The sequence below is a fragment of the Pempheris klunzingeri genome, chromosome 11 (genome assembly GCF_042242105.1).
Source record: "Pempheris klunzingeri isolate RE-2024b chromosome 11, fPemKlu1.hap1, whole genome shotgun sequence".
NCBI classification, from domain to species: domain Eukaryota; kingdom Metazoa; phylum Chordata; class Actinopteri; order Acropomatiformes; family Pempheridae; genus Pempheris; species Pempheris klunzingeri.
In genome coordinates, this window is record NC_092022.1 from 18826407 (window position 1) to 18850639 (window position 24233).

The 24233-nt window shown below is 41.2% G+C and overlaps 2 protein-coding genes across 2 annotated transcripts; both read left to right on the forward strand.

The window, feature by feature from the left end:
- Nucleotides 1-7849: 7849 nt before the first annotated feature.
- Nucleotides 7850-20339, forward strand: frmd4bb (FERM domain containing 4Bb). The gene is made up of 22 exons (XM_070839275.1): nucleotides 7850-7915; nucleotides 8530-8624; nucleotides 8784-8876; nucleotides 9210-9294; nucleotides 9633-9689; nucleotides 9793-9815; nucleotides 10402-10485; nucleotides 10821-10886; nucleotides 11207-11264; nucleotides 11353-11439; nucleotides 13043-13119; nucleotides 13363-13501; nucleotides 13601-13742; nucleotides 13911-14044; nucleotides 14240-14356; nucleotides 14999-15227; nucleotides 15311-15364; nucleotides 15489-15636; nucleotides 15879-16046; nucleotides 16218-17002; nucleotides 17855-17993; nucleotides 19416-20339. Exons 1-22 carry the CDS (start codon nucleotides 7850-7852, stop codon nucleotides 19450-19452), a joined length of 2883 nt encoding a protein of 960 aa, XP_070695376.1. The 3' UTR covers nucleotides 19453-20339.
- Nucleotides 20340-21181: 842 nt separating this feature from the next.
- lmod3 (leiomodin 3 (fetal)) lies at nucleotides 21182-24124 on the forward strand. The gene is made up of 3 exons (XM_070839713.1): nucleotides 21182-21569; nucleotides 21726-23360; nucleotides 23574-24124. The coding sequence occupies exons 1-3, from the start codon at nucleotides 21282-21284 to the stop codon at nucleotides 23619-23621; spliced, it is 1971 nt and encodes a 656-aa protein (XP_070695814.1). The 5' UTR covers nucleotides 21182-21281; the 3' UTR covers nucleotides 23622-24124.
- Nucleotides 24125-24233: the final 109 nt, after the last annotated feature.

Here is a 24233-nt window from a genome sequence, read left to right on the forward strand (position 1 = left end):
AGGCGTGGTGAGTGTGGCTCAATACGAGGCGAGTGTGTGCGCTACAGTAGTACCGGAGGATGAACATGAACAGCGGCTGCACAGCGGCTCCCCTACCTGGCAAAAGCAGCCGGGGAGACAGTTGAACGGGGGTGATGAATATGCAGGAGCTGCTCTACCTTAACAATACCTAAGCGGGATTTAAGGAGCGCGAAGGTAAGGCGACATATGATGTGATGGAACAGATGCAACCCGCCTCAGTGAGCTGAGGGGAGACAAAGTAGACCCAGTCATGGACGCATGTGATCTGGAGAGAGAGCATCAATGAGAATTACAGCAGCATGGGCTTGGCTCTCCGTGTTTCCTCAGTAAAACAAGGAGGAGTGTGGTTTTATTTGACACATCTGTCCAGTCTGGGAGCTCAGGTGGAAACCACCCATGTACAGTACAGCAGCACATTCATTGTTCTCCCTGCACAGTGCAAACTGGCCCTGAGGTGTGCCAGTCTCATTATAGGATACTGTGCTGCTGATTGTAGTAGATATGAGGTGGTAGCATTTTTACATGTGTGTTTAAGTTAAAAAAGAATATTTAAAAAAAGTAGTTAATAGGCTATTTGGCTGGATTGATGGGAGGAGACAGTGTGCCTTGGTGAATATTAAAAATGCTGGATGAATCATCATTTTACCATTTTGCAGCACTGTGAATCATGACAGTCCAAAACATTTTCTTATTAGTGGATGCTTTTGTGTTTTATGTGCATAATTTGAATTTTCTGTGTTGCGGTGTATTTGGTTTGTGACTGTGGTGGCAATTGGTGACACAGGCCAAGCATTTGTAGTCATGTTTTACAAGGACATTAGTTGTTATAGTTGTGGTGCAGGTCAGTCAAGGTATCCTCCTTGTTACCACCTTGATATATGTGTATATAGCCTATATATTCTTTTAAATATATTGTTCTGGCAGGTTCTGGATTTCTACTTTTACTCCACTGGTACAAACGAGGATGAGACCTGCAAAGGTTGACCTGCTGATGTTATCTTAGAGTTGAAGGAAGAGACACACGCATGTCTGAGTGTATTTAAAGCATTGGGGATTGTAAACAGGAACTGTTGTTGTGATGGTCGTGTCTGTATGACACACGTGTCCAGCGTGAAACTTTGTCGCTCTTCCTCTTTGTTGGTGAGGATGTCCTGTTCCATTTATCACAACCCGTCAGCTTTCTGGAGACACATTTAACAAACTTTTTAAAGCCAAAGGGGGCACTTAAGTCATTTTTTGCTTCAATACATTAAACAGAATCATTCAAAACATTTTTCATGAACAGCCTCACTTTTATATAAATTTGAGATCCTCCTCTTGCTGTTTGATGCTGCTGAGAAATATCTCAGCACTCAGTTGGCAACCTTCCATTCAGGAATCAAAGCCTCCCAAGACTTTCTGAGAAATGTGCTAAAGACAGAGAAGGAGAGATCTATTTTTGGACGGGCAAGTAATCTTATATTCATACACTTACCACAGAGGGAATAAATCTGATATATAATAAGGTGGAAGCTGAGCAGCATCACTGAAGCGAAACAGGTTGGCAGGTGAGAATTTGTGGTTAGAACTTATCTTACTCGTGCCGCTGTCCTGAAAATCAAAACCAATTAATTAGATTGATTAATCCAGTTTCAACATCTCATCTCATCTATAACACGTGCTTTCACTAAAGGTAAAGATAATGCATATATCTTTTAGACACCCATGTCGATATTGCTCTGATATGGTGATTTTCACCGGGCTGCAGACACTCTGGTTCTTCCAGAGTCCAGATCATGTAATTTGGTCATGTTCCATTTTCTCCACCCATTCACGTCCGTGCCTCAGAGCCTCGTCCCTGAGCTCTGCAGAAAGTCACTGCAGTTTTCTGTAATGAAACTCTGCAGTTTGTGATATCAGGAATGCCAGTGGGGACAGCTGTGAAACCCAGAGAACGAGGGCAACTGGTGGCAAAGCTTCCAAAATGGCAGGAGTGCACTGCTTCCAGATTAGTCTGTGTGTTTTGAATCAGTCCAATGTCCTGTTGTGTGCTTTTAAGGTATTTAAATTCTATACCGAGATGCTGCATTTATACAGGTTTGGGCTTTTAGAATATAATTGAAATTAAATATAATAATACTCTAATCAATAAAGGTGGACAGTTTTTCAGATTAATCCCGGATCGATCATTCTGCATGGACTGATCCAAAAAACACATTTATCTTGGATTCAGGAATGAATCTACAGACATAAACTTCTACATGCTCCTTCCTTTTGGTTGAATTTAAGTTTTTTTTTTTGCTTCATCTTAGGAAGGTAATTATCAGTTACTTATTCAGTGCTGTAGAGCTGAATGTCTGTCCATCAACGCTTGGCTGAGCCAGATATCGCCATAAAATACTGTCCAGATCGCCATGAATATTGCTTAAGAAGACATTCATGTCTGTGTCAGAGTGAAACATGTCATCAGGTCAAAATTTCAGTTCGTCTAATACTCTGGTTAGTGACCAAATACCTGCAAAGCTAATCAGATTACTGCTAGCTAGCAAATGCTGGCTGGCTAACATGCTGATGCACATGATAAGCATTATGCTTTCTAAACAAGAGCATGTTAGCATTGTCACTGTGACCATGTTAGCATTCTGACATTAGTATTAAGCTGAAATCACAGCTGTGTGTAAGTGCAGCCATGCAGACCTGCTTCTGTTTGATCTGGGTCACTTGAACATTTTGAATGTCTCTGCAAATACTGGTACAGGTTTGTTGGGATTTAAAAAACACTGAGCAGTGCTGAAGTGAATGTTTTAGCCTAACAGCATAAATGAAAATGCAAAAACTTCCTTTATTTCACTGAACTTCTTTATTTTAACACACATTCATAATCGTTCAAGGTCAGTTCAGCTGAAGATTTGTGAGTTTATGCACTACACAGCTCTGGAGAAAACACACAGCAATGGAAACTTTAATTTCAACTAACATCACGAAGGTTCACTTGAATATGTGCATTTATTTCACTTTTCTGCTGCTGGCATTAAAACCCTACGGAGGCCGATAGAAGCAGGTTTGAACACTACTGTCAGCCTTGGCTGCTAGTAAAATATTGTGGTCCACGCTGCTACTTGCAGTTGTAGGACATCCATGAGAAAATATATTACAATGTCATGCTGCCTCTGTAGACGTCCTTTTCGGGACGAGAATAGGTACTTATACCGCATGATGACATCATTCACATGAATCACTCCTCTGTGATGAAGCCTGCTGTATCACGGAAGCACTGTGTTATAAAAACAAAATTAATATATCCTCCAGGTTGTAATTTTTCCCCAATATCCTGAGCCTCATTGTGTTCATGAATTTCCCGGATATCACAAACAGCCAGACTGGTTCTCTCTTGGAGACGATGCTAGACAGATACCTTTTGACCGCTGACAACATGAGTCATGATGAGATATCAGATGAGGTTTGAGATAATCCTGTGCTGGAGCCCACAGTCTCTCGCTAACCGCGGCTTCTCGCCATGTACTCAGACAGTTCTGAGCAGTTTTGCCTTTGGTGTTTTATTTATTTTTATTTATTAGCATCCTGTCAGTGGTATTTCTGTGGGCTTAGCTAAGACTTTCCCGCCATGATGGTAGACCAAAAAGAAATGATATCATTTATTTCACAATAAAGAAATAACCTATTCGAGTCCGTGGAGTGAGGTCATCACTAACTGTGTAGTTGTCGTTATCAGTCAGGATTAAGTGTCGGAGGTCAGTTACATGCGTTAGCTCATTGTACAGTGTCATAACATTACAGAGGAACTGTAAAATCACATGTATTCAAAACATGGACGTTTCTCTTCACTGCCAGCGTATTGGATGCCACATTCTGTTAGGAGTCTGTTTGTAGCCACTTTAATTCACAAGAAGATTTTATGTTGATTTCTTTGGACTTCACGTCTTTGTTTTTATGGTGCGAATCCAATCACTAAATCCTTTATTGTCGAGTTTATCATTTTGTCTCATTCATTTGTCCATGTTTTCCCACAAATGTACACTGAAATTGTTTGGGAATGTACAAACCATGATCATTTCCGGGTTTGCCTGATTACAGTGGGTGTCTTCAAAAAAGCATGTAAGCACAGGGAGCAGACACTGACTTGTGTGTGATACCATCCTTCATCAATAATGCATAAAAATGGGAAACTGAGATAAAACAGGCTGCAGTCTGGACATGACATTTAACCAGTGTGACGTATTTTACACTGACAGCCAGTTTACTCAGGAGACTGGTTTGCCTATTTGGCTTATTGTACAGCTTTCAAGATTGATATAGTTATTTTCTTGCTGTAAAGGTTATAAAATGAAACGTAACAGTGTTTCTTTTGCTTTTTTTGTCATCACATCATCAGAAAGATTTATGCTTGTACATCTTACCACTATATGTCTTACTGTAACCGACATGGTTATCCTTTGTGTCTTTGTGAAGGAGGCCACATCTGCATTTTCTCCAAGTCTCCACTGGGATATTTCACTGTAGCACGTTATAACAAGCTGTCTATATGCCAACCTCAGGCTCCAGACTAGGGCCAAACCTGCACCCTGCGGCGCAATACTCAACCAGCGCCTGTCCAGTCTCTGGAGAGACAAACACAAAGACTGACAGTTCTTTCATCTCCTCTCTCTGTGTCTTTTTTTACATGGAGGTTCAGTGCTTGTCTTAACCCCACAGGGTCTGGCCTTTTATTGAGGTTGAATAGGTTGTGTTCGGTTGACTAAGCAGCGCTGTCGACTGCGCTGTGACAAATACAAATACATCATGAGATGACAAATGAAGATTTGAACTACTAGCAGTTGTTAGTAGAGACCTGCAACAGAAAATGTATCTGGAACAATTTTGATAATTGCTAATAATCTAAGTCACTTTTTAAGCCAAAGTACCAAATATTTGCTAGTTTGAGGTTTTCCAAAGTCTGAATTGGCAGCTTTTCTTTGCCCTATGCGAGTGTAAACTAAATATTGTTGGGTTTTTGATTTTTGGACTGACAAAGCTGTTTGCCAATTGGGTTTAGGGTTATATTTTGACATTTAGTCACTGTTAAAGTACACACTGGTTGTTAGTGTACATTCTGAGATCTGAGATCACTCTGTAAAATGTAAAATTTCACTCTAAGCGTTCTGTTTGATGAAGAGTCTCTTCTGTGTGTTGTGACAGAGAAACTGCAGGGTTAGTCAGGGTTGCTGGGCGGCTCTGTCAGATATTAACAGCAGCTCTTGTAGAGATTATAGCTCTCAGATGATTAATGGTGGAGATTCCTAAAAGTCACTGCTCCTCCTCCTACTCACTTCATCTATATTGCATAAATACAACTCATCCCAGCTGTATTTGACTCTCATCTGCTGAGTTAATAACTGCTTATGAAAATTCCTCTGTGGTGCAAAGCTTGTTTAAGTGGCCATTTTCTCCATATGAACTTCTTCTCCACATAGAAAAATAATATTCCCTGCACCATCTAGTGGCCAGTGCCTTTCCTGTACACATCAGCCTGCAGTAATGTCATGCTTATAACAGAGACAAATGGTGTGACCCACCATGATGCATTCATAAGGAAATCAAGCACAATGTAATAATATTCTTGGTGACTGTCATGAGCAGCCACACTCCAAATTAATTGGAATTATTGAATGTGCACTTTTAATTTAGATCATGAAAGAGAATTTATGACTGTGGCGATAAGAAAAGCACATTATTCAGAGGCTGTAATTGACAGAGTGCTCATTAAAACAATACAGATGGTGTAATTTAAAGAATTGCCCCCCACCTCCACCAGCCACCCACCCACCCATCCACCCACCCACCTACACACACACACACACACACTATTCAGGAAGGAGAGCTATGTGTTTAATCATTTATTAGGGCAACGTGAGGATGGAATAAATGAGAAGTACAGTGTGTGTAAAGCAAAGCCTCTTTGAGTTGTCTCACTCACTTTAGTGGAAATATCTCCTGCCTCTATTATCAAATAACATCACTCAGTTCAGATGTACAGGAAAAGGAAGTAAGAGAAACCTGATATTCAGACAATGCACTAGCAGACAATATAGACATGATTAACCACCTTATATTAACCACTTAACTGTTTCTCACCTGACCCCAATTGCTTGAATTAAGAAGCAGTAAACCCTAAAGTGTGGTCAGGAGTCTGACCCGGCCTGCCCTGGTTCAGTCAGCTGTTGATTGCTCGTAAACTGGCCGCACTGCATAAGCCGCCGCGGCACACAGCGAAGGCCTGGCAGCTCGCTCAATAACCTGGATAGAACAAGCTGCCGGTTAATCCTGGTCGTCTGTTGCTGCTCTGTCAGAGCTAACAATTTCATGGTCTGGATCCAACAGGAGGCTCTGATTAAAGGATGAGCTCCAGTCAGGGATGTATCCACACCTGCACTCTCCCTGGAGAGGTTTACCAGGTACTGCAGCTGCTCAGTTCACTTCATGCGTTAGAACTTGTGATCAGCCTCATTCTGTCAGATGAGGAGGCTATTGAGTCTGATCTGTTGTTTCTTTTCCGTTTGTGAGCAGGTTTTTATTGTGAGACTGGTCAACCTCAATCTGTCATTTTTACTGGCTATCTGATTTATCAAGCATACAGTGCTTTCAATGTCTCTCAGTAGGTCAACATGAGTCTGTGATGGAAAGCGTTTGAAGGGTATTGTGGTCAAAATGATCTTGCCCAAGCAAACATGATTTCCTTCCTACGAGTACCGGAGAACTGGATTTAATGGATGCAAAGTTTAGTCAGAATCTGATATGAGGTTGTGGTTTACTGCTGTAAACAGTTGAATGCTGGTTGGAACTTGATACATTAATGTTTTATTGAACAGCGCGAAAGGTTTGGGATGATGAAGCTAGTAGAAGTGGTGGAAGAGGTACACAGATCCTTTGCTCAAGTAAAATGTAGCAATACAAAGTCCTGTTTCCAAAATCTTATGTCCGTAAAGGTACATAGGTGTTATTGGCAAAATGAACTCTTAAGTATCAAAAGTAAATGTATTCCGCAGAAAATTCCCCCTGTGAACATTACTGTAATATTTCTTATCTTATATACTATTACATTATTATTTCTATTATTTGTTTACTATTAAGATTGAATTCATGTCTGGAGAGCACTTTAATGTTGTAGCTGGAGGAGACTCATTTTAACTACTGAACTCCTTTTAACTACTAGTTTTTAACTCATTTAATCTGCATCATACTCCATATATATACATGCTGATATGACATACATATACTGATCATGTTTTGTGCGTAAAATCCTACTCAGTAATTCAAATAAATTAAGTGGTGTAAAAAGTATGATATCTCCCACAACGAAATGCGTATTTAGCATAAAATAGTTCCTCAAAATGATACTGGAGTACAGCCCTTTAGTAAATGCACTTAATTACATTTCACCTCGGGATATTTCTTTTACTTGAATGCTGGAAAGGCTGAGACAGACAAGTTGAGTAAAAGTTAAACGTGAAAGGATCAAAATGAGCTTCAAAATCCTTCTTTTGGTTGCTATGGCAGCAAATCCTTGAGACAATGGTTTTATTGTCATTAAGAACGTCAGTGATTATTTCTGTATGTACCACCAAGGCTCCTGCTTAGTTTGGCCGCAGTAAATAGTAAAAATAACTGTTTAAAATAGGGTGTGTATCAACAACTTCTAGATATTTTAGTGTTACAAGAACTTATGTGTACTGTGCTGCCATGATTGTAAAAACATTACCAATACACAACACATGATATCAGTGTGCCTCGTGATGAATAGCATGCAATCTGTGTCACAAGCCTTGAACTTCCTCTTTTCTTTTCCCTGCAGATGACTGAGGGCAGACTGTGCCAAGTGCAGCTGCTGGATGACAGGAAGCTAGAGCTGCTGGTTCAGGTACGAAGGCTCCTGAATTCAAGATGATATAATTAATACTTTTTTATAAAAACTATAAATCAAATTAATATAATATAAAAGGCTGGTAATGATGAAACCGCAAAAATACATAATCTGACTTCACTGTTGCCCTCTTCTCAAATAGACATCTTTCAGCTCATTGCTTTGGTTGTCTGGCTGCAACAGGACTCTTTTCTCTTAGTGTTGTTTTTAGTCCCTGCAGGCAGCTGTTTTCAGCAAAAAACCCAACTGAAAACACACTTAATTCTACCTGCTTAAGCCCAAATGGCAGACAGACTCAGTTAGCAACTAGCTGGTGAACACAGAGGATCATTTGACAGCGAAAGAGCCAGGATGACCTGGGCTAACTCCTTGAGTATCTGCGCTGTTGAAGCATCCATGAGCAAAGGACTAGATCCTTACTCCATTACTCCTGTCTGCTCTCTAGTAGATCTTACAGTTTAGCTTGGCATGGGAGTGAAGGAAAAAATGTTTTCATCAAGTAACCACGAGACATTTATCAGGAAAATTGTTTGAATTATTTTACTAGAGATGTTTACCTAATATTTACAACTACAGTAGGTTTCCAACTAAATCTAAATCGTCTTCTACAGCCGAAGCTGCTGTCGTACGAACTCCTCGACTTGGTTTCCTCCCACTTCAACCTCAAAGAGAAGGAATTCTTTGGACTTGCATTTTTTGATGACAAGTATGTAAATTGTTGAATCAATTTTTTAAATATTATATATAATATATTTATATAATATACAATATTTACGTCCATACGTACGTGTGTGTGTGTGTGTGTGTGCGCACGCATGTATACGAAATCTAGCTTTTTGATTCTTGAGTCTGTTTGTTTTTGCAGTGGTCAGCGTAAGTGGTTGCAGATGGACCGCAGGGTTCTTGATCATGACTTTTCGAAGAAGTCTGGGCCCATTGCCCTCAACTTCCTGGTCAGGTAATAATTCCTTTTCTCGTGCAAATCACAAGCTCTCCACCAGGGAGCACTACTTTGTAGACATGGAGCATAGTTAACTAGCAACAAAGTACCCTGGGGTAGCTCTGTGATAAAACATACCTACCCAGATTGTCTCAAATGTCTCCAAGTGGTTGCTGAGAAACATTTGACTGTGAAATGTTTGTTTTGGTGATTTTCAGGCTTTTGCACATTATCATAACTGTCTCACTCACCCACACCTCACACTGCTTCAGAAGCATACAGGCAGAGAAAAGTGTGAGAAATGTTTAACCCTTAAACTGTTTTGGGTGCATTTGCTTTTATCCATTATAGGTTTTATGTAGAAAATATAACACAGCTGAAGGACATCATAACGGTGGAATTGTTCTTCCTGAATGCAAAATCTGCCGTGTACAATGTAAGTGCTTTTCTCTTGTCTTTCTAGGGTTTGAAGCATGAAAGATTATCCTGCTAGTTGTTTTTTTCTCAGCAGTTGCTTGATGATTCACTGTCTCTGGACCCTTGCAGCACCTCAGCTCAGCAGACAGTGGCTGCAGGGCACAGTTTTCTCACTCTGGCAGTTGGAATGTAAAGTAGACAGTCTAAGAAAGTAGAAAAACACATGGTTCATTTTGAGAATAAGCCGAGGTCACTGTCAGGCAACAGAGAGAAGATTCTATGTTTGGATATAGAAAGCTGTCTCCATTTGCTGCATCCTATTTATTTGTCTCCCTCTTGATCCGTCGTGTCTCTCAGGAGATTATAGAAGTGGAAAGCGAGAACATCTTCAAATTAGCTGCAAATGCTTTGCAGGTTCGTGCTTTTGATAGCCTAATATACGGCACATATATTAATTGCTGCATCTTAGGTCCTTTTAAAGTACTGATCAGATGTGTTTTTTTTTTTTTATCACTAGGAGGCAAAGGGAGACTACACAAGGTAAGTGCATATCATCAGCTGGTGAAGAAGTATTTAACAGCAGCAGGACAAGTTAATAGTGAGCTTTTAGCGAAGACATTCAATAGGTCACTTGTTTCTCCAGAGTGCAGACAACAGAGATCAATAGCAATGTTATGTGAGGCTTACCACAGTCTGCTGAGAAGCTTGCACCAGGCAGCTAATGAATCTCATAGTGCTGATAGTAGCCAGTAGCTTAGAGCAGAGACACCTTTACGTTAAAGCTATTATGCTTGTTTAACAGAGCTGCCTTTGCCACCTGGCTTAGACCAGCAGTTCACAATTTATAACTAAAAACCTATGCATTTAAAGGCAGATTAAAATTTGAGTTTGAGTACTTATGGGCTAAGAAAAATAAAGGATGCATGACCTCTGTATTTTTAAAATGAAACTTTGGACCTGGTGGTTGTTGCCCTTTTGCCTCTGGTCAAGCTCTAGATCTGATGATTTCCACATACGTATATTCAAAGCTGAAACATTTGAAGACAAGAGTTCAGCAATAAATAATCCTCTTCCAAATTTCTTTCTTACTTAATTTTGTCCAACTTGTTTTTCATTTTTATTTCAGTGATGAAAACACGAGAGCTGACTTGAAGAAACTACCAACCCTTCCCACCAAAGTCCTCAAGGAACACCCATCACTTGCATACTGGTATGCTCACAGGAAGTTCTTATTTGAAATCTTGCCTGCGCTAATGTCTTGTAAAGTTACAATGCATTATTCTGAAACGGTTCTAAACCCAGAAGGGCTTAGATGATAAACTTATAGGAGGTTTTTCTTTTTTGTAAAGCTGCTTTTCCTTTTACACTCTTTAGATTTACACTTTACATTATAATTATTCAACTAACAATGTTATTTATTCAGCTGTATTTCTGATAACCTTTTCCTACATGTACATGTATCACACAGAATGGCTTGATCTTATAATGTCCATCTGTTTAAAGAGTAAAAAAACATGAATTCTTCTTCTTTATGTGACATTGCAGTGAGGATCGAGTAATTGAGTACTATAAACAGCTGAAAGGAGTCTCTCGAGGACAGGCCATTGTGCAGTAAGTACTGAAAAAAAAGTGTATGTTTGCTTCAATTGGTTCAAAACTAGTAATTAGACGATGGATGATATTAAGCTCATTAATCTTCCTCTCACCCCTATTAGCTCTCCCTTCTCTCCCCCTCTCTCTTTCTGGCACTCCCCTTCTCATCATCTGATAGAAATCAATAGCTCCTCTTCAGTTGCAGTCCAGTGAATCACACCAATTCGCTGGATAGAGATCAAATTCCCAGTTCTATCTTTTCACATTTCCAAGAAAAACCACATGCAGATGTTACAAAAAGCTGCGCGCGGTTTTAATAAAAATTGTTTTTGTTCTAGGTATTTGACGTTAGTGGAATCGTTGCCCACGTATGGCGTGCATTATTATGAAGTTAAGGTGGGTCGTCTGTTGTGATTAATGGGAAATGACAGCTGTTGCACTCCTGAAACTGAGTCAACCATCAAGCTGTGCTCTTCCCTCACAGGACAAACAAGGGATCCCGTGGTGGCTTGGACTCAGCTATAAGGGCATTGGCCAGTATGACCTACAGGATAAATTAAAACCTCGAAAGGTAAATATTCCCTGCTGCTCCGTCTCTAAAATGGCTCCTGACTGTGTCCCCTGTGATAGCACAGAGCATGGGTAAGGATTGCTGCTGTTGCACATAGCATGGTGATTCACCAGCTCTTATTCATGCTTCATCTACTTCACTCCAACAAAGGCTGGGCTTCAGCTGCAGCAGGCGAGGCCAGACTTGAAAAATTGGAGCAGGATCTCAGACTAGATAGCTCTGGCAGTTTGCCTTTAATGATGCTTGTGAGTTTTGTATAATGTCCTTGAGAATCATACTGAACAGTTTGAACCTGCTTTTCTTGTTCCATTGGTGTTGTTTTAGCTTGTGAGTTGACAGGAGAAACACCCATGTGAATGATCTGTCAGCTATGTTGACCAGTCTGTGAAGCCAGTGTGTGCCTGAGCAGCTGGGTGCAGACACATGGTGCGGCGCTGTAACAGAGGTGGAGGAAAGTTCAAAACAATGCACATAAATTCACTGGCACTGTTTTCCTGTTCGAGGCCCGGTAATCGCTCGACATGGTGCAATCCATCTTTGTCTGCTGTGTTTCAAAATTGTGCAAGCAGCCGGTTGTGCGCAGGCAGCTGTGTGCTTCGTAGAGGAGAGGAAGGAGGGAGCTGGTGATGTCAAAGGGAAAGGGGCTGGATTTGGGCGTTATCATGCCTGTTCTGAGAATACCTGAGGAGGCAAGTCAGGAGCTGACAGGAAAAGAGACAAAGTATGTGTTCATGTTGACAGCAAAGCTACGGGCGATTTAATAATTAAAGAAATAGGACTTGTGAACCTCCATTATACTGGTAAGACTGAATACTACACTTCTTTGTCTGGTCGGCTTTGGAAGTAATACTGTAGATTTTAATTATCTAAAAAACGTGTATATTCTTATAGTAAAACTGGGTGGATATTTTCCTCTCCATACTTGTTACTGAATCTTAACCTTGTAGCAGCGTTGTGATAAAAATGTACTCCCCCATAGCAGCCACATGTAATATTATTTTCTGTGTACTGTCTGTTCAGAACTGTGTCTCATTCACATCTTGTCCAGACACACAGTGAGTCACTGACCCAAATAGACTGTTCATATCTGGCTGTTGTCAGTGAGCACCTGGGCGATATGGGGATAGACGTGATGAGCCATGGAAAGTGCTGTACTCTGCGATGAGTCTTTGTGTAATGTCTTCTTTTGCGGGATTCTTTCTAACACCTGCATTATTGCAGCCTTGGCATGCCAGGAGGCCCAGACTTTAATGATAGTTCATGTTACAGTCTGGCTTTTTTGTCACTGTGGTTGAGACATGCCTGCCAAAACACCTGCACTACTCATTTTTTTCTAATTTATTAATGTGATGTGAGTCGTGCCGGTCACATTGTAATATAGATGGTTTTAGAAATAAAACATGAACGTTAGACTATATTTGAATCCATTATTCCTGGCTTTAGAGATGAGCAGCGGTGTAACGCCAGGAATCATGGATTCAAATATAGTTAAACATTCATGTTTTATTTCTAAAACCATCTATATTACGATGGTGGTGATGCTGCTCATCGCTCTGCATATCATTTCCCTAATCAGATGTGATTTCTCATTGTTACCCTCCAGCTTTACCAGTGGAAGCAGCTGGAAAACTTGTACTTCAGAGAGAAGAAATTTGCTGTAGAAGTGAATGATCCACACAGGTGAGCAGCGGGAGAGATTCTTCTTTGTAATTCTTAAACTGGCTATTTGCACAAGCCGATTATTTGGTTGTTTTCATTTTTCTTGTTCTTACAGTTGCTTATCCTCTAAGTCTAGCCTCTGAGTCTCTCTCTTTATCTATCATCTTTCTAAAGAAACCATACATATCGCTGCAGCTTTCATCTGAGCTGTGATCAAAAACAAAAATCTTAACCTTTGGTTTCTTCCGTGGTTTCTTGCAACAGGAGAGCTGTAACCAAGCGCACCTTTGGGCAGACGGGCCTACTCATCCACACGTGGTATGCTAGCCATTCTTTGATCAAAACCATTTGGGTCATGGCTATTAGCCAGCACCAGTTCTACTTGGACAGAAAGCAAAGCAAAGTAAGTATCAGTTATCAGTCACCCGCACTGTATTACTATATAATACTGAGTTACCCATCCTCAAATCTTTGTTGCACATTTTCTTCTTAATTTTATAAGGCTAAACTAGGAACGGCGAAAAGTTTGGAAGAAATTGCAATGGATCTCACAGAGCACGGAGGAGCAAAAATAAACAGACTGGGCGACTCTGGCCTGAAGAATAACTTAATAACAGCCAGCAATGGGAGCCTGGTGTCTACAGGTTGGTTATGATTATTTCAGTCCATGAAGCAAATGTCCAATTAAGTACATCAAGTACGTGTTGTTATGACTAATCGTCATTTCGGATCATATTTGGCCTCCTAAGTGTCTCTGACTAGGCTATGGAGGATAAAGACTGAGTTAAAGATTCAGAATATTGTTCTCACAGGTTCTGCAGACTCTGAAATGAGCGAGGAGCAGAAGAAAGAGAAACTCTCTGAGTTGAGAAAAAAAGAACAGGAGATCCAAGATATTTTGGCCAAGAAAACAAAAGAACTGAAGAAGATTTGCCTGAGAGAAGCGGTGAGAAATCATTTTATATCACACTTCTTCTGCAGTGGCTCTATATTTTACAAGGCATGTAAGAGTCATATTTTTCTAAAAAGCCACATTCAGTAAGCTGAATTCCCATTATTAGACCATGTTGCTGTGCGACCGGTAAATTGCTGGTTTCTGCTGTTATGTTCAGTTCAGTCAACTGCTGTTTTGTGCTTTCAGGAGCTTACTGGCAAACTGCCAAAAGAATATCCCCTCTCTTCAGGTGAAAGACCGCCACAGGTCAGACGGCGGGTTGGCACCGCTTTCAAGTTAGATGACCTTTTCCCCTACAATGAGGTATGTAATTAACTGGTGCACTATAATCAAATGCAGCAGTAATTCATGCCATATCATTGTGTGTGTAACACTGTCTTTGTCATGTATGTTAAAGTTCAAGTACTTCACTTTTTGAGTTTGAAGAGTATGGTTGGTGATATATCTTTATATTTTTATTTTATTATGAACAAACTAAATAATTATTGTCTGTGTAGCCAGAGCCTGATATATCTTATTCCTCTATTATAGAGCCACACTGTTGCACTGAGTGACATGTTCCTTCACAATGATAAAGAAAGGGCCTGTAGTTTATTCTTAGTTGATCCCACATATGTTGTTCTGATGCCACAAATACTTACTAGTGCACCAAATCTGCAGCTGAAAATTGTCCCCCACATAAGAACTAGTTGTTCTTGTTTGAGTAGCATTCGATGAAGAGTTTAATTTCTTGACTCATTTTTAAAGATTTACAATTTCAGGTACCAAATGGCTTTAGGTGCCACAGTATAGCAGGGTGGAGAACTATTGAGAGACTAGCATGTTATAATTAATAGGGAAAACAGGTGACAGTAATAGTAATAGTTTTTCTGATTTAACTATGTGTAACAGAATTCTTGTAACTTATTATTGTCTCTGAGGATGTGCTGCTTGTGTTTGGTGCAGGATCCCTTCCTGAGGAACCTGGAGAGCAGATTTGCCCTGCAGCAAAAGATTGTGGAGGCGGCCAAGAAGCTCGCAAATGAGCCAGAACTGTGCAAAACAGTGAAAAAGAAGAGGAGGAGAAACTGTTTGGATGCCATGCACAAACTACAGCAGATAGAAGATGAGATGAACCAGTACAGAATTAAGAAGGGGAAAAAGCCCACACAGCGGGCCTCAGTGATCATTGCAGGTATGGTGCAGGCTGACCTGTGTTATTGGATTGGCATTTAGCTATGTTCACTGTAAACATGGAGTTACTGTCTCCTTCTCCAGATGAACTTGTCCGCTCAGACTGTAGCTCTCTGTCTAGTCTCCCATTGGATGATGGTGAGTCAGGCAGCGCACATTCTGATCAATTGAAATCAGCTGAATGCTATGATAATCAACATTATGTTTATGTGTAAAAGAGCGACATTCAGTGTTGTTACCGTGGGTCGCCTTTTTTCTTCAGATGACTCAGACAGTGCCAGTCAGAGGCCGCGGTCACGGTCTGTCCAAGGTTCCCCTCAGCTCAGTCCGATGCGTTCACTGGGAACAGAGTATGATGTGGAAAGACAGGGTTCGCCGAGGGAAAATCACCATAACAAGAACCACAGCAGGTGGGGAAACAGATTTCCTGCGCCTAAACGTATTGTTACCATGAGGTCTTGTGTAACTTGTTTCACAACTTTTGATGTTACTGAACAGCTAAATTGTTCTTGGACTGAAGCAATGAGATCATGTTTTGCAGAGTTCATAGTATTTGCCGTGTCATGTTTGCAGCCCCGTTCCTTTCCTCACATGTCATCCCTTTTTTTTCCTTGTGTTTTTTTTATCCTCTCCTAACACTACACCCTTTTAGATTAGCATGTGAAGGCCAGGAGGCTTCTCACTACTACCAGAACCCAAGAGAGGCCTCCTCCACCCACAGTAGTCCCTATAAAACCCTTCCCAGACCTCCTAGAGATCCACGCAGCATGCCTCCCACCCCAGTTATGACCCGCAATGCCTACAGCAGCAGCCAGCTCAGGTGTGATCTCTGCTCCCCTGCAATGCAAACCCAGTATTTTTCTTTCTCCTCAACAATAATTTCACTTTAACCTAATCCCCTAACCTTTAATTTAACTAATAAATCCAGTAATATAACCCATAACTGAGTGCTGTTTTAGAGGACACTTTAAAAGTTGTGTCCCTTCTCCAGGTCCGAGGGGACTCCTCACTCCTTCAGGCATCGCAGTGGAAGTCTGGAGTCACAGCCCCGCCTAAGAAAAGACACAGACTCGGAGAAGCCCGTCTTTATGTTGTCACCAGCCCACCGCAGTAACAGCACAGAGGTGTTAGAGGATTGCTCATCCTACACCAGCCAGTCCAGTCTGGACTACTGCGCGGCGGCCAACTCCCACTACAGTACACTGGACTCCCGGACCTCAACCATGCACCGTCTCCACAGGAAGGTGGAAGTGTATGGAAATACTGGGAGTATGCCCAACTTGGTCCAGCACCATTCTGGTTGTAGTTATTCATGTGAGACCTCAGCACACTATGCACCCAGTGCCTACTACGTCTCCGGCTACCCCTGCCCGGACATGGAGCCTTACGCTAACGGTGCCTACGTGTATGAGAATGAAGTAGAAGGCCACTACAACGTCAACCCTTCCTACCAAATAAATGGGTACAATGGACATGACAGATACAGGCATTACAGCAGTGACCGTGCAGATGGTCTATCCCAGAATCCCTACGCAACAGTGAGGCCGCCGCGGAACAGAGAAGGGCCCAGAAATGAGCTGTTGGCCAAGAACATGCAGAAGGCCCTGGTGGCGGAGCATTTGAAAGGCTGGTATCACCGAAGCAAGGGCCACAGGGAGGGAGGCAGGGGGATGCTGGCTGGATATGACTACGACAGTGGCTCTCAGCTCAGCCTGGGCTACCAGACCATGCCAGCGGCCTTCAGCCACTCCAGCAGAACCACCTCATTTTCATCTGGTGAGCTGATGCCATTGAGCTGTTTGAGAGAGTCGAATTAATTGACGTTTGAAGCAACATTTTCCAAGAAAATATAATTTAATAATCCCTGTTTTTTCTATACATATAGATCTGCTGTTGGTTGTTTATTACATTATAGATATCAGCCGTTGGTCTTTCTGTGATGTGTAAGCACCATGCAAGGGATGCAATTTTATTTCCATATCTAATTCTGCCTCTCTCTGAATTACTCCACCTTGCCTTAATGAGCTGCTAACATACCCAAGACAAGTTTATTCATGTGGGTTTCAGAGGAGAGTTTCACTTGCTGTGCCTAAAGCTCAGCCACACTGCCTAGAGTAGAAGTCTGGGAGCAAATTAGCCCCAGTTTGTACCTCTAATGTAATACTATTAGATTCACACAGAATCAGTCATTACAGTCATAGAGCTAAAAGATAAAACTTTTAAATTTTGGTTCACGTCATACAAATTCAGCAAGGACACATGTAATTTCCTGCTGTCTAACAACAGCAACTAAGGGAAAGGGGTTGAAAGTCTTTTTTATTAATGTAATAGTGGTACATAAGATGCACAAACTGGTACTTGTAATTCATTAGAATAGTATTAAAAGGTATACGTTAATTTTAACATAATTATATTCAAAAAAGTTTCCATGTTTCATTTCTGTGTACAGTGGCAGTAACTGTACTGGTATATATAATAACATGGTGCCGTCATGTGAAGGTTAAGGGTTTGTTTTGCAAGCATGGCGTTTGAACATAAGACATAAGAGTGTTTCCAATAACAACAATTACTACCGAGATACACCCCGACATTAGCGTTTAGTTGTTTTTGCTTTTGTCTTGTTCTCAGTGTCCTCAGTGGAAAGCGCAGGTAACTGGCGCAACCAGCTGGCAGTGGGTCTGACAGAGTACGAGACACCTGACACACCTCAGTACCCACACCCTGGAGCTCCTGCCTCTCCATACAACCGCAGTCCCACACACAGCAGGTGAGTGTCGCAGTTCACTACACCTCCACACTGAGCTGTGAGTGAAAGAGGAAGTTAGTCACCAGACAAGTGGGGGTTGTCCTTTCAGTTTAATTATTAATGGAATTAGATAAAATGCTCTTTGCTACCTTAAGGATACAATAATCAGCTGCTAATGTCCCCCTGTTGTTGCTCAGTAGCAGGTACAGATGTCAGTGCCTCTCCTGTTTCCTTTAATGCATATCTGTTGCAGTTAAAGGCCTTTGTTTTGTGTGCTGCTCTGCCTCTGGATAAAACATTGCTTTGTATATTTCTGCATTTGTCAGAAAGAGGTTTTATCTTGTATTGCTTGTTTAACGTTCTTCTTGCCTTTGCCTCCTTCATGCCCTGACTTATGATTAATGCTCATGTGTGCAGATTTTCTACAGAAAACAAAGTGTCTGACACAATGCCTAAAAAATCTGAGTCAGTTGAGGTGGTTGGCTCTGAGGCCACTAGTACAGATGAACCATCAGACAACCATTCTAGCACTTAAGGGTGAGACCAAGCTCAGCGGGCTTCTTTGTGTTGTGTTGCCAGTCATCTCCACTTTGACATGCCATCATCTTCATTAGTCCGTTACACTTATAGCTTATTTAATCAAATCATCCACATTTTCATATTTTGGTCTACTGATTTTTTTCTTCCAGCACAGCATCGTTTTTATGTTTGCTCAAAAAAGTTTCACTCATTATCTTGATGATCTTGCACCTGACATACTTGAGAGCTGTTTATCACATATATAGAAACGATCTACAGACAGGCTAGCACCTCTGTGAGGCTACACTTAGGTGCATGCTAACATGCTCACATGTGACAGTGACATGGTGGTGTTTAGCAGGTATACTATTTATCATGGTCACCCTCTTAGATTAGCATGTTAGCTTTGAAGCATTTACGAATTAGCACTAAGTACAGCTGAGGCTGATGGGAGTGTCATTAGTTTTGTAGGTATTTGGGCAACAGTCAAAATACTGGACAAAACCTGATGTTGGTGCAAGAAGAAAAGTCCAGGAATGACTGGAATCAACAATACAACCTAAGGGGAACATAAATGTCCAAAATCAATGGCAATCCATACATTTGTTGTCACTGCCACAGGAAAAGTCAGGGGATCACCAAAGTCAGATAGCTTAATCCTCCAGGTACAATAAATGTCTTAATCACCATTCATGGTAATCCATCTGATGGTTGAGACATTTCAATCTGGTGGTAGACTGATCAACCATTTCCATGTACTTGAAACCATGTTTTATGCCTTTACAAAGTAATGTGGACTTTTTGGTTTATCGCATTTCCATTTCCATTCCTCTGTTTTTTCACAAGGTTTGGCCATGTGTTCCTTGTTCTCACACAGCTGAACTACAATAGATGTGACATATTCTTGTGTCAATGTCCATACAGATTTCACCTGGATGGAAGCTACATGAGCATCCACTGAAGAGGACCAAACCAAACTTTGGCACAAACAAAGCCATGGCCAGCAGCACATGAAGGGGATGAAGTTGAAACATGGGCTCTACACAAACTTGTTTTGCTGCCAGAACCTTGTCTGGGGAGATGTTCTGTCTTTGAGGTTTCGGCAGAGTCTATGTGTACGCTGTCCTCGTGGTAAAGTAACCTCTGAACACAGTGATGACACTCTTGAATGACTTTCCCATGTGCCTTGGATTGGATGAATTGTACAGGCAGATGAGAATGTGTCAAGAAACTTTAAGATGTTGCACAACCACACTGGATTCAAACCCTGTTGTGTTTTAAAGATGAAAAAAGAGGCAACATGCGTTTTTACCGAAATCCAACTCAATGTATTTTACAGGAACTAGCTACTGCCTTATACGAAACAGTAGGTTATAGAATAAAAATGATTTCCACCGCTTTCATCTCAGTTAAGTATGATAAAAGATAGTCTTAAATAGGACATAAAGAGTGAAACAAAGCTTGAACATGTTCATGACAAGAACTGAATTCATCATTCATTAGAGCAGACTGTGTAACCGACGAATCTCCATTTCTTCCTTCTCTTTATACTTTGAATCAGAATGTATCATGTCGATATTGTTTATAGAATCATTTGTCTTTGCTGGTGCCGTAATGTGTTTTAAAATGCATGGTAATGATATTGATTTTTTGATAAGAACTTCTTTTTATATTCACAGAAGACCACTGCCGTAAAAAAACAAAACAAAACAAAAAAACATTTTCATGTCTCATTGTTTGTTTTTCCCACACATTTGTACAGTTAGTGTGTAGTTATATGTTGTTAGATGTTGTCATAAAATATTTTCCACTGGGAACAAGGATGTGAATAAATGTGTGACACATAAATGGCTGTTGTTACTTTTACTGAGAGGCTTGTGTGGCTGATAAACAACCAGTTCAGATTCTGTTATTGGGTATTTAGCTCTTAAAGGAATGATTCGACATTTTGGGAAATATGCTCACAGATATACACTTTCTTGCTGGGATGAGAAGGTCGACAACACTGTCATACTTTGAAATTACTTTAAATTTTAAAATCAAATATGAAAGCCACAGCCAGCAGCCAGTTATCTTAGCTTAGCATAAAGACTGAAGATGAGGGGGAGCATTTCGCCTGGCTCCGTCCAAAGATAAGCAAGTAAGTGTATTTTCCAAATGATCAAACTATTCCTGCAAGGGTTTTTATTTCTTAACATAAATAAAACATGAAGTTTCAAGGTGCCAAGAAATTCCTGGTAGCTATGTCTCAAAATGTGCTTTGAGTAAATATCTAAAAAAAAAAGAAACTCAGACAGAAGAAATGTCTTCCCTTTAACTGTTCCATTCCCCAAAAGACAAATTACCTCTTCTGGCTCCAACTCATGTGTTTGATGTTGTGCAGCACTTCAGAGGTTATGTCTTATAGAGAGCTCTGGCAGACTGGGAGAGCTCTGCGTGCTGTAAAGACTTTACTCCCCCACTGGCCATGTGAAAATGGTCCACCTGCTGCTGTCAATCCTACAATTTCCTTTGCCTGAAGCAACTGTCATCCCAAAAGATCCTGATGGCCAGGCCAGCTGGGAGCAGGCACTGAAAGAAGAATGTTAGCATGTCTTTCCCTAGCCTGCACCTTAAATATCTTCCATGCAGTTCACAGGGTTTAATTTTAGACTCCACATGAGGCAAGAGCAAACAGTTTGTAGCTGAAGTCAAAGTCAGAGGCAGTCTGCTCTGTCCTGAGTCACAGATTGGACAGACATTATCCTTCCTTTTGGTATCAACAGAAGAAGAAAGCTACGCAGCGCAAACATGTCAAAAAGCAGAGACCTTGAGGATCTCAGTGACGAGGACATTGATGAGGATGAAATCCTTGCTATGCTCTCACCTGAGGAGCTCAAGGAGCTCCAGAGTGAGATGGATGTTATTATTGCCCCAGATGAGCGTGTGCCGGTCGGGCAGAGACAGAAGGACCAGACAGAGAAGCCTCCGACAGGAACGTTTGACCACAGATCCTTGGTTGATTACCTCTACTGGGAGAAAGAGTCCAAACGTATGCTTGAGGAAGAAAGAGTGCCTGCTACTCTACTGCCCAGTGAGGTAAGAGGACAAACACTCAAAAGTTCAGGTAGAAATCAGTTTACAATGTCAACATTTCTTTAGAAAGTATAAACCCCTCTGAGAAACGTTTCTGGCTGAAGAAAATGATTAAATAATGTTTGGAATAGCTAACCTTCATCTGATTGTTGTCATCAGAAAACCTTGAGGGAGGAAGCTGAGAGGAAAGAAAAAGAAGAGAAGGCAGAAGTTGGCGAATATGAAGTGTATGAAGTGATAGAGGAAGTCATTGAGGAAGACGCTGTGGATGGTACAGAAGGAGAGGAAATCATAGAGGAGATCATTGAGGAAATTATTGAAGAGGTTGAAGTTATTGATGAGGGGAGTGAAAAGGACAAAGACGTGGATGTGAAAGATGAGAAGGAGGTGAAGTCACCTGAGAATGCAGACAAACATGAAAATACAGAAAAACTTGTATCCTCCTTGGATCCTCCAGACAACAACGTAGAAAAAGTACCAGAAAACAATGCTGATGCCGATCAGACTTTTTCAGACATGAAGGCGAAGAGCGAGAGCTCAGTCCCAGAGCACAGCACATCACAAGTTGAAAAGAAAGAGGAAATTAAAACTGAAGACTCTTTGCTTCCCAAAGAGGCTCCCGAGGAGCCAGAGATAAATGAAACAAATGATAAGCTCCCGCAGAAAGAAGAGAGAAAAATTAACAAATTAAAAATTCCAAAGCTGGCAATCAGTAATATAAAAATGACATCAAGACCCTCAGGAAATGAGACAAACTTGGATTCAACACTGGACAAAATTCGCAAAAACAACCCCTCTGTCACTGAGGTGAACCTCAACAACATAGAAAACATTCCCAAAGAGATGCTCTTGGACTACGTCAACGCCTTGAAGAAGAACAAACATGTGAAAACCTTCAGCATAGCCAACACCGGTGTCGATGAAAACATAGCTTTCAACCTGGCCAACATGTTAAGAGAGAATCGCAGCATTGTAACTCTGAATATCGAGTCCAACTTCATAACCGGAAAAGGCATTGTCGCCATCATCCGCTGCCTGCAGTTCAACGAGACTCTCACAGAGCTGCGCTTTCACAACCAGAGGCACATGCTGGGTCACCACGCAGAGATGGAGATCTCACGCCTGCTCAAGGCCAACAACACCCTCCTGAAGATGGGCTACCACTTTGAGCTGCCAGGGCCCAGGATGGTGGTGACCAACATTTTGACCAGGAATCTGGACCGCCAGAGGCAGCTGAGGAAGGAGGACCAGAAGCAGCAGCAACTGAAGGAGCAGAGGGAGATGATGCAGATGTATGAGAACAGTCTAAACCTGCCTCCTGGTTTACTTCAGATGCTAGGGTACATACCGCCTCTGGAAGTCCTGCAGGAGCACGGGCTCATCCCACCCTCGTCAGAACTGAGCACAGTACCTCAAACACACCACCAGGCAAAACAGCCAGAGCTTCAGAAGGAGCTCAAACACAACAGCACTCCAAAACAAGCCAGCGCTGAACCAGCAAACTCATTAAGGGACGTCCAGCTTAAGAGGACTCCCAAGAAACGCGACCCTATTTTCGAGCAGGACCCGAAGTACGACGAGAGGCCAGAGAGGACAAGTTTCCAACTGAGGAAGACTCCCAAAGTGAAGGAGGCGGACAGTGGAGGCATGACAGACGAAAAAGCAAACCTGAATGATGTGATTAAAACTTTGAAGCCCATCCCTCGCAGACGAGTGCCACCAAAGGTTGAGGTCACACCCCGTGATCAGCTCCTAAACGAGATCAAAACCAGCAACGTGGCCTATCTGAAATCTGTGAGTATCCAAGAATCAGCACTGTGAGATCTATCAGATTGGGATTTTTAATCGATAGTAAGTGTGACAGCTTTTAAAACAGAAGGGCATGTATAAGATGACTTATTTAAAGCTTCTAAGGCCTTCTAATATTATCTATAACGATTTCACATCACGTTTGTTGTCGTGGGAATCCAAGTCATCTTTTTATCCTTTCCTTTGTGCTGCTTTCAGGTGCCGCTCCCTAAAGTCCTGGAATCCAGTGAAACGAGTCTCTTCTGAGGCCTTAACTTCATTTGTTTGTTGTCTTCACCATACTGTATGTTTATTTTACACATATTTGGTATTAGTCACGCTATTAAAATCACTAACATGAACTGTGCTAAGAAAGAGTGAACTGTACTTCCTTATCACATAAAAATGTTGGCTGGTTGTATTTACACTCTTTACACTTGTGTTGTTATCTTACTGAACTGCTGCTGGTGTTTTTAGGAAATTATAAAAATAAAAGTATAGAAATTAAAAAAGCTTGTCACCAAACCACCCTATTCTTGAAATGTTATGCTAAAACAAATTGTTTGGAGTAGTTTTTTAAAAATAAATGTTGGGTAATATATGGAACAGGAGCAAACCTGTTCCATATATTTGCATTTTGTTCTAAAAAAAGAAACTCTGTGATTAGTGAAACTCAATACATCCCCAGTGAATCATTGCAGTTATTCTAAGTTGCTTTTTTCCGTCTTTCTGATTCTTAGAGGTTCAGATATATATATATAAAAAAGACTAATTGCTTTCTTGTTTTTCTTAAAGAAAGGTGTTTGCAGATGAGTCAGAATCCTGAACAATGGACATCATGTGGATAATTAGTCAAACAGTGTCTGAAATGACAGTGTG

Bases quoted from the DNA above. Each gene is read 5' to 3' on its own strand.
- frmd4bb (XM_070839275.1), top strand. From the start codon at position 7,850: ATGACTGAGGGCAGACTGTGCCAAGTGCAGCTGCTGGATGACAGGAAG. The intron at 11,265-11,352 runs GTGGGTCGTCTG...CTTCCCTCACAG, and splicing joins TGCATTATTATGAAGTTAAG to GACAAACAAGGGATCCCGTG. The intron at 14,045-14,239 runs GTGAGAAATCAT...TTGTGCTTTCAG, and splicing joins AGATTTGCCTGAGAGAAGCG to GAGCTTACTGGCAAACTGCC.
- lmod3 (XM_070839713.1), top strand. From the start codon at position 21,282: ATGTCAAAAAGCAGAGACCTTGAGGATCTCAGTGACGAGGACATTGAT. The intron at 21,570-21,725 runs GTAAGAGGACAA...TGTTGTCATCAG, and splicing joins CTACTCTACTGCCCAGTGAG to AAAACCTTGAGGGAGGAAGC. The intron at 23,361-23,573 runs GTGAGTATCCAA...TGCTGCTTTCAG, and splicing joins ACGTGGCCTATCTGAAATCT to GTGCCGCTCCCTAAAGTCCT.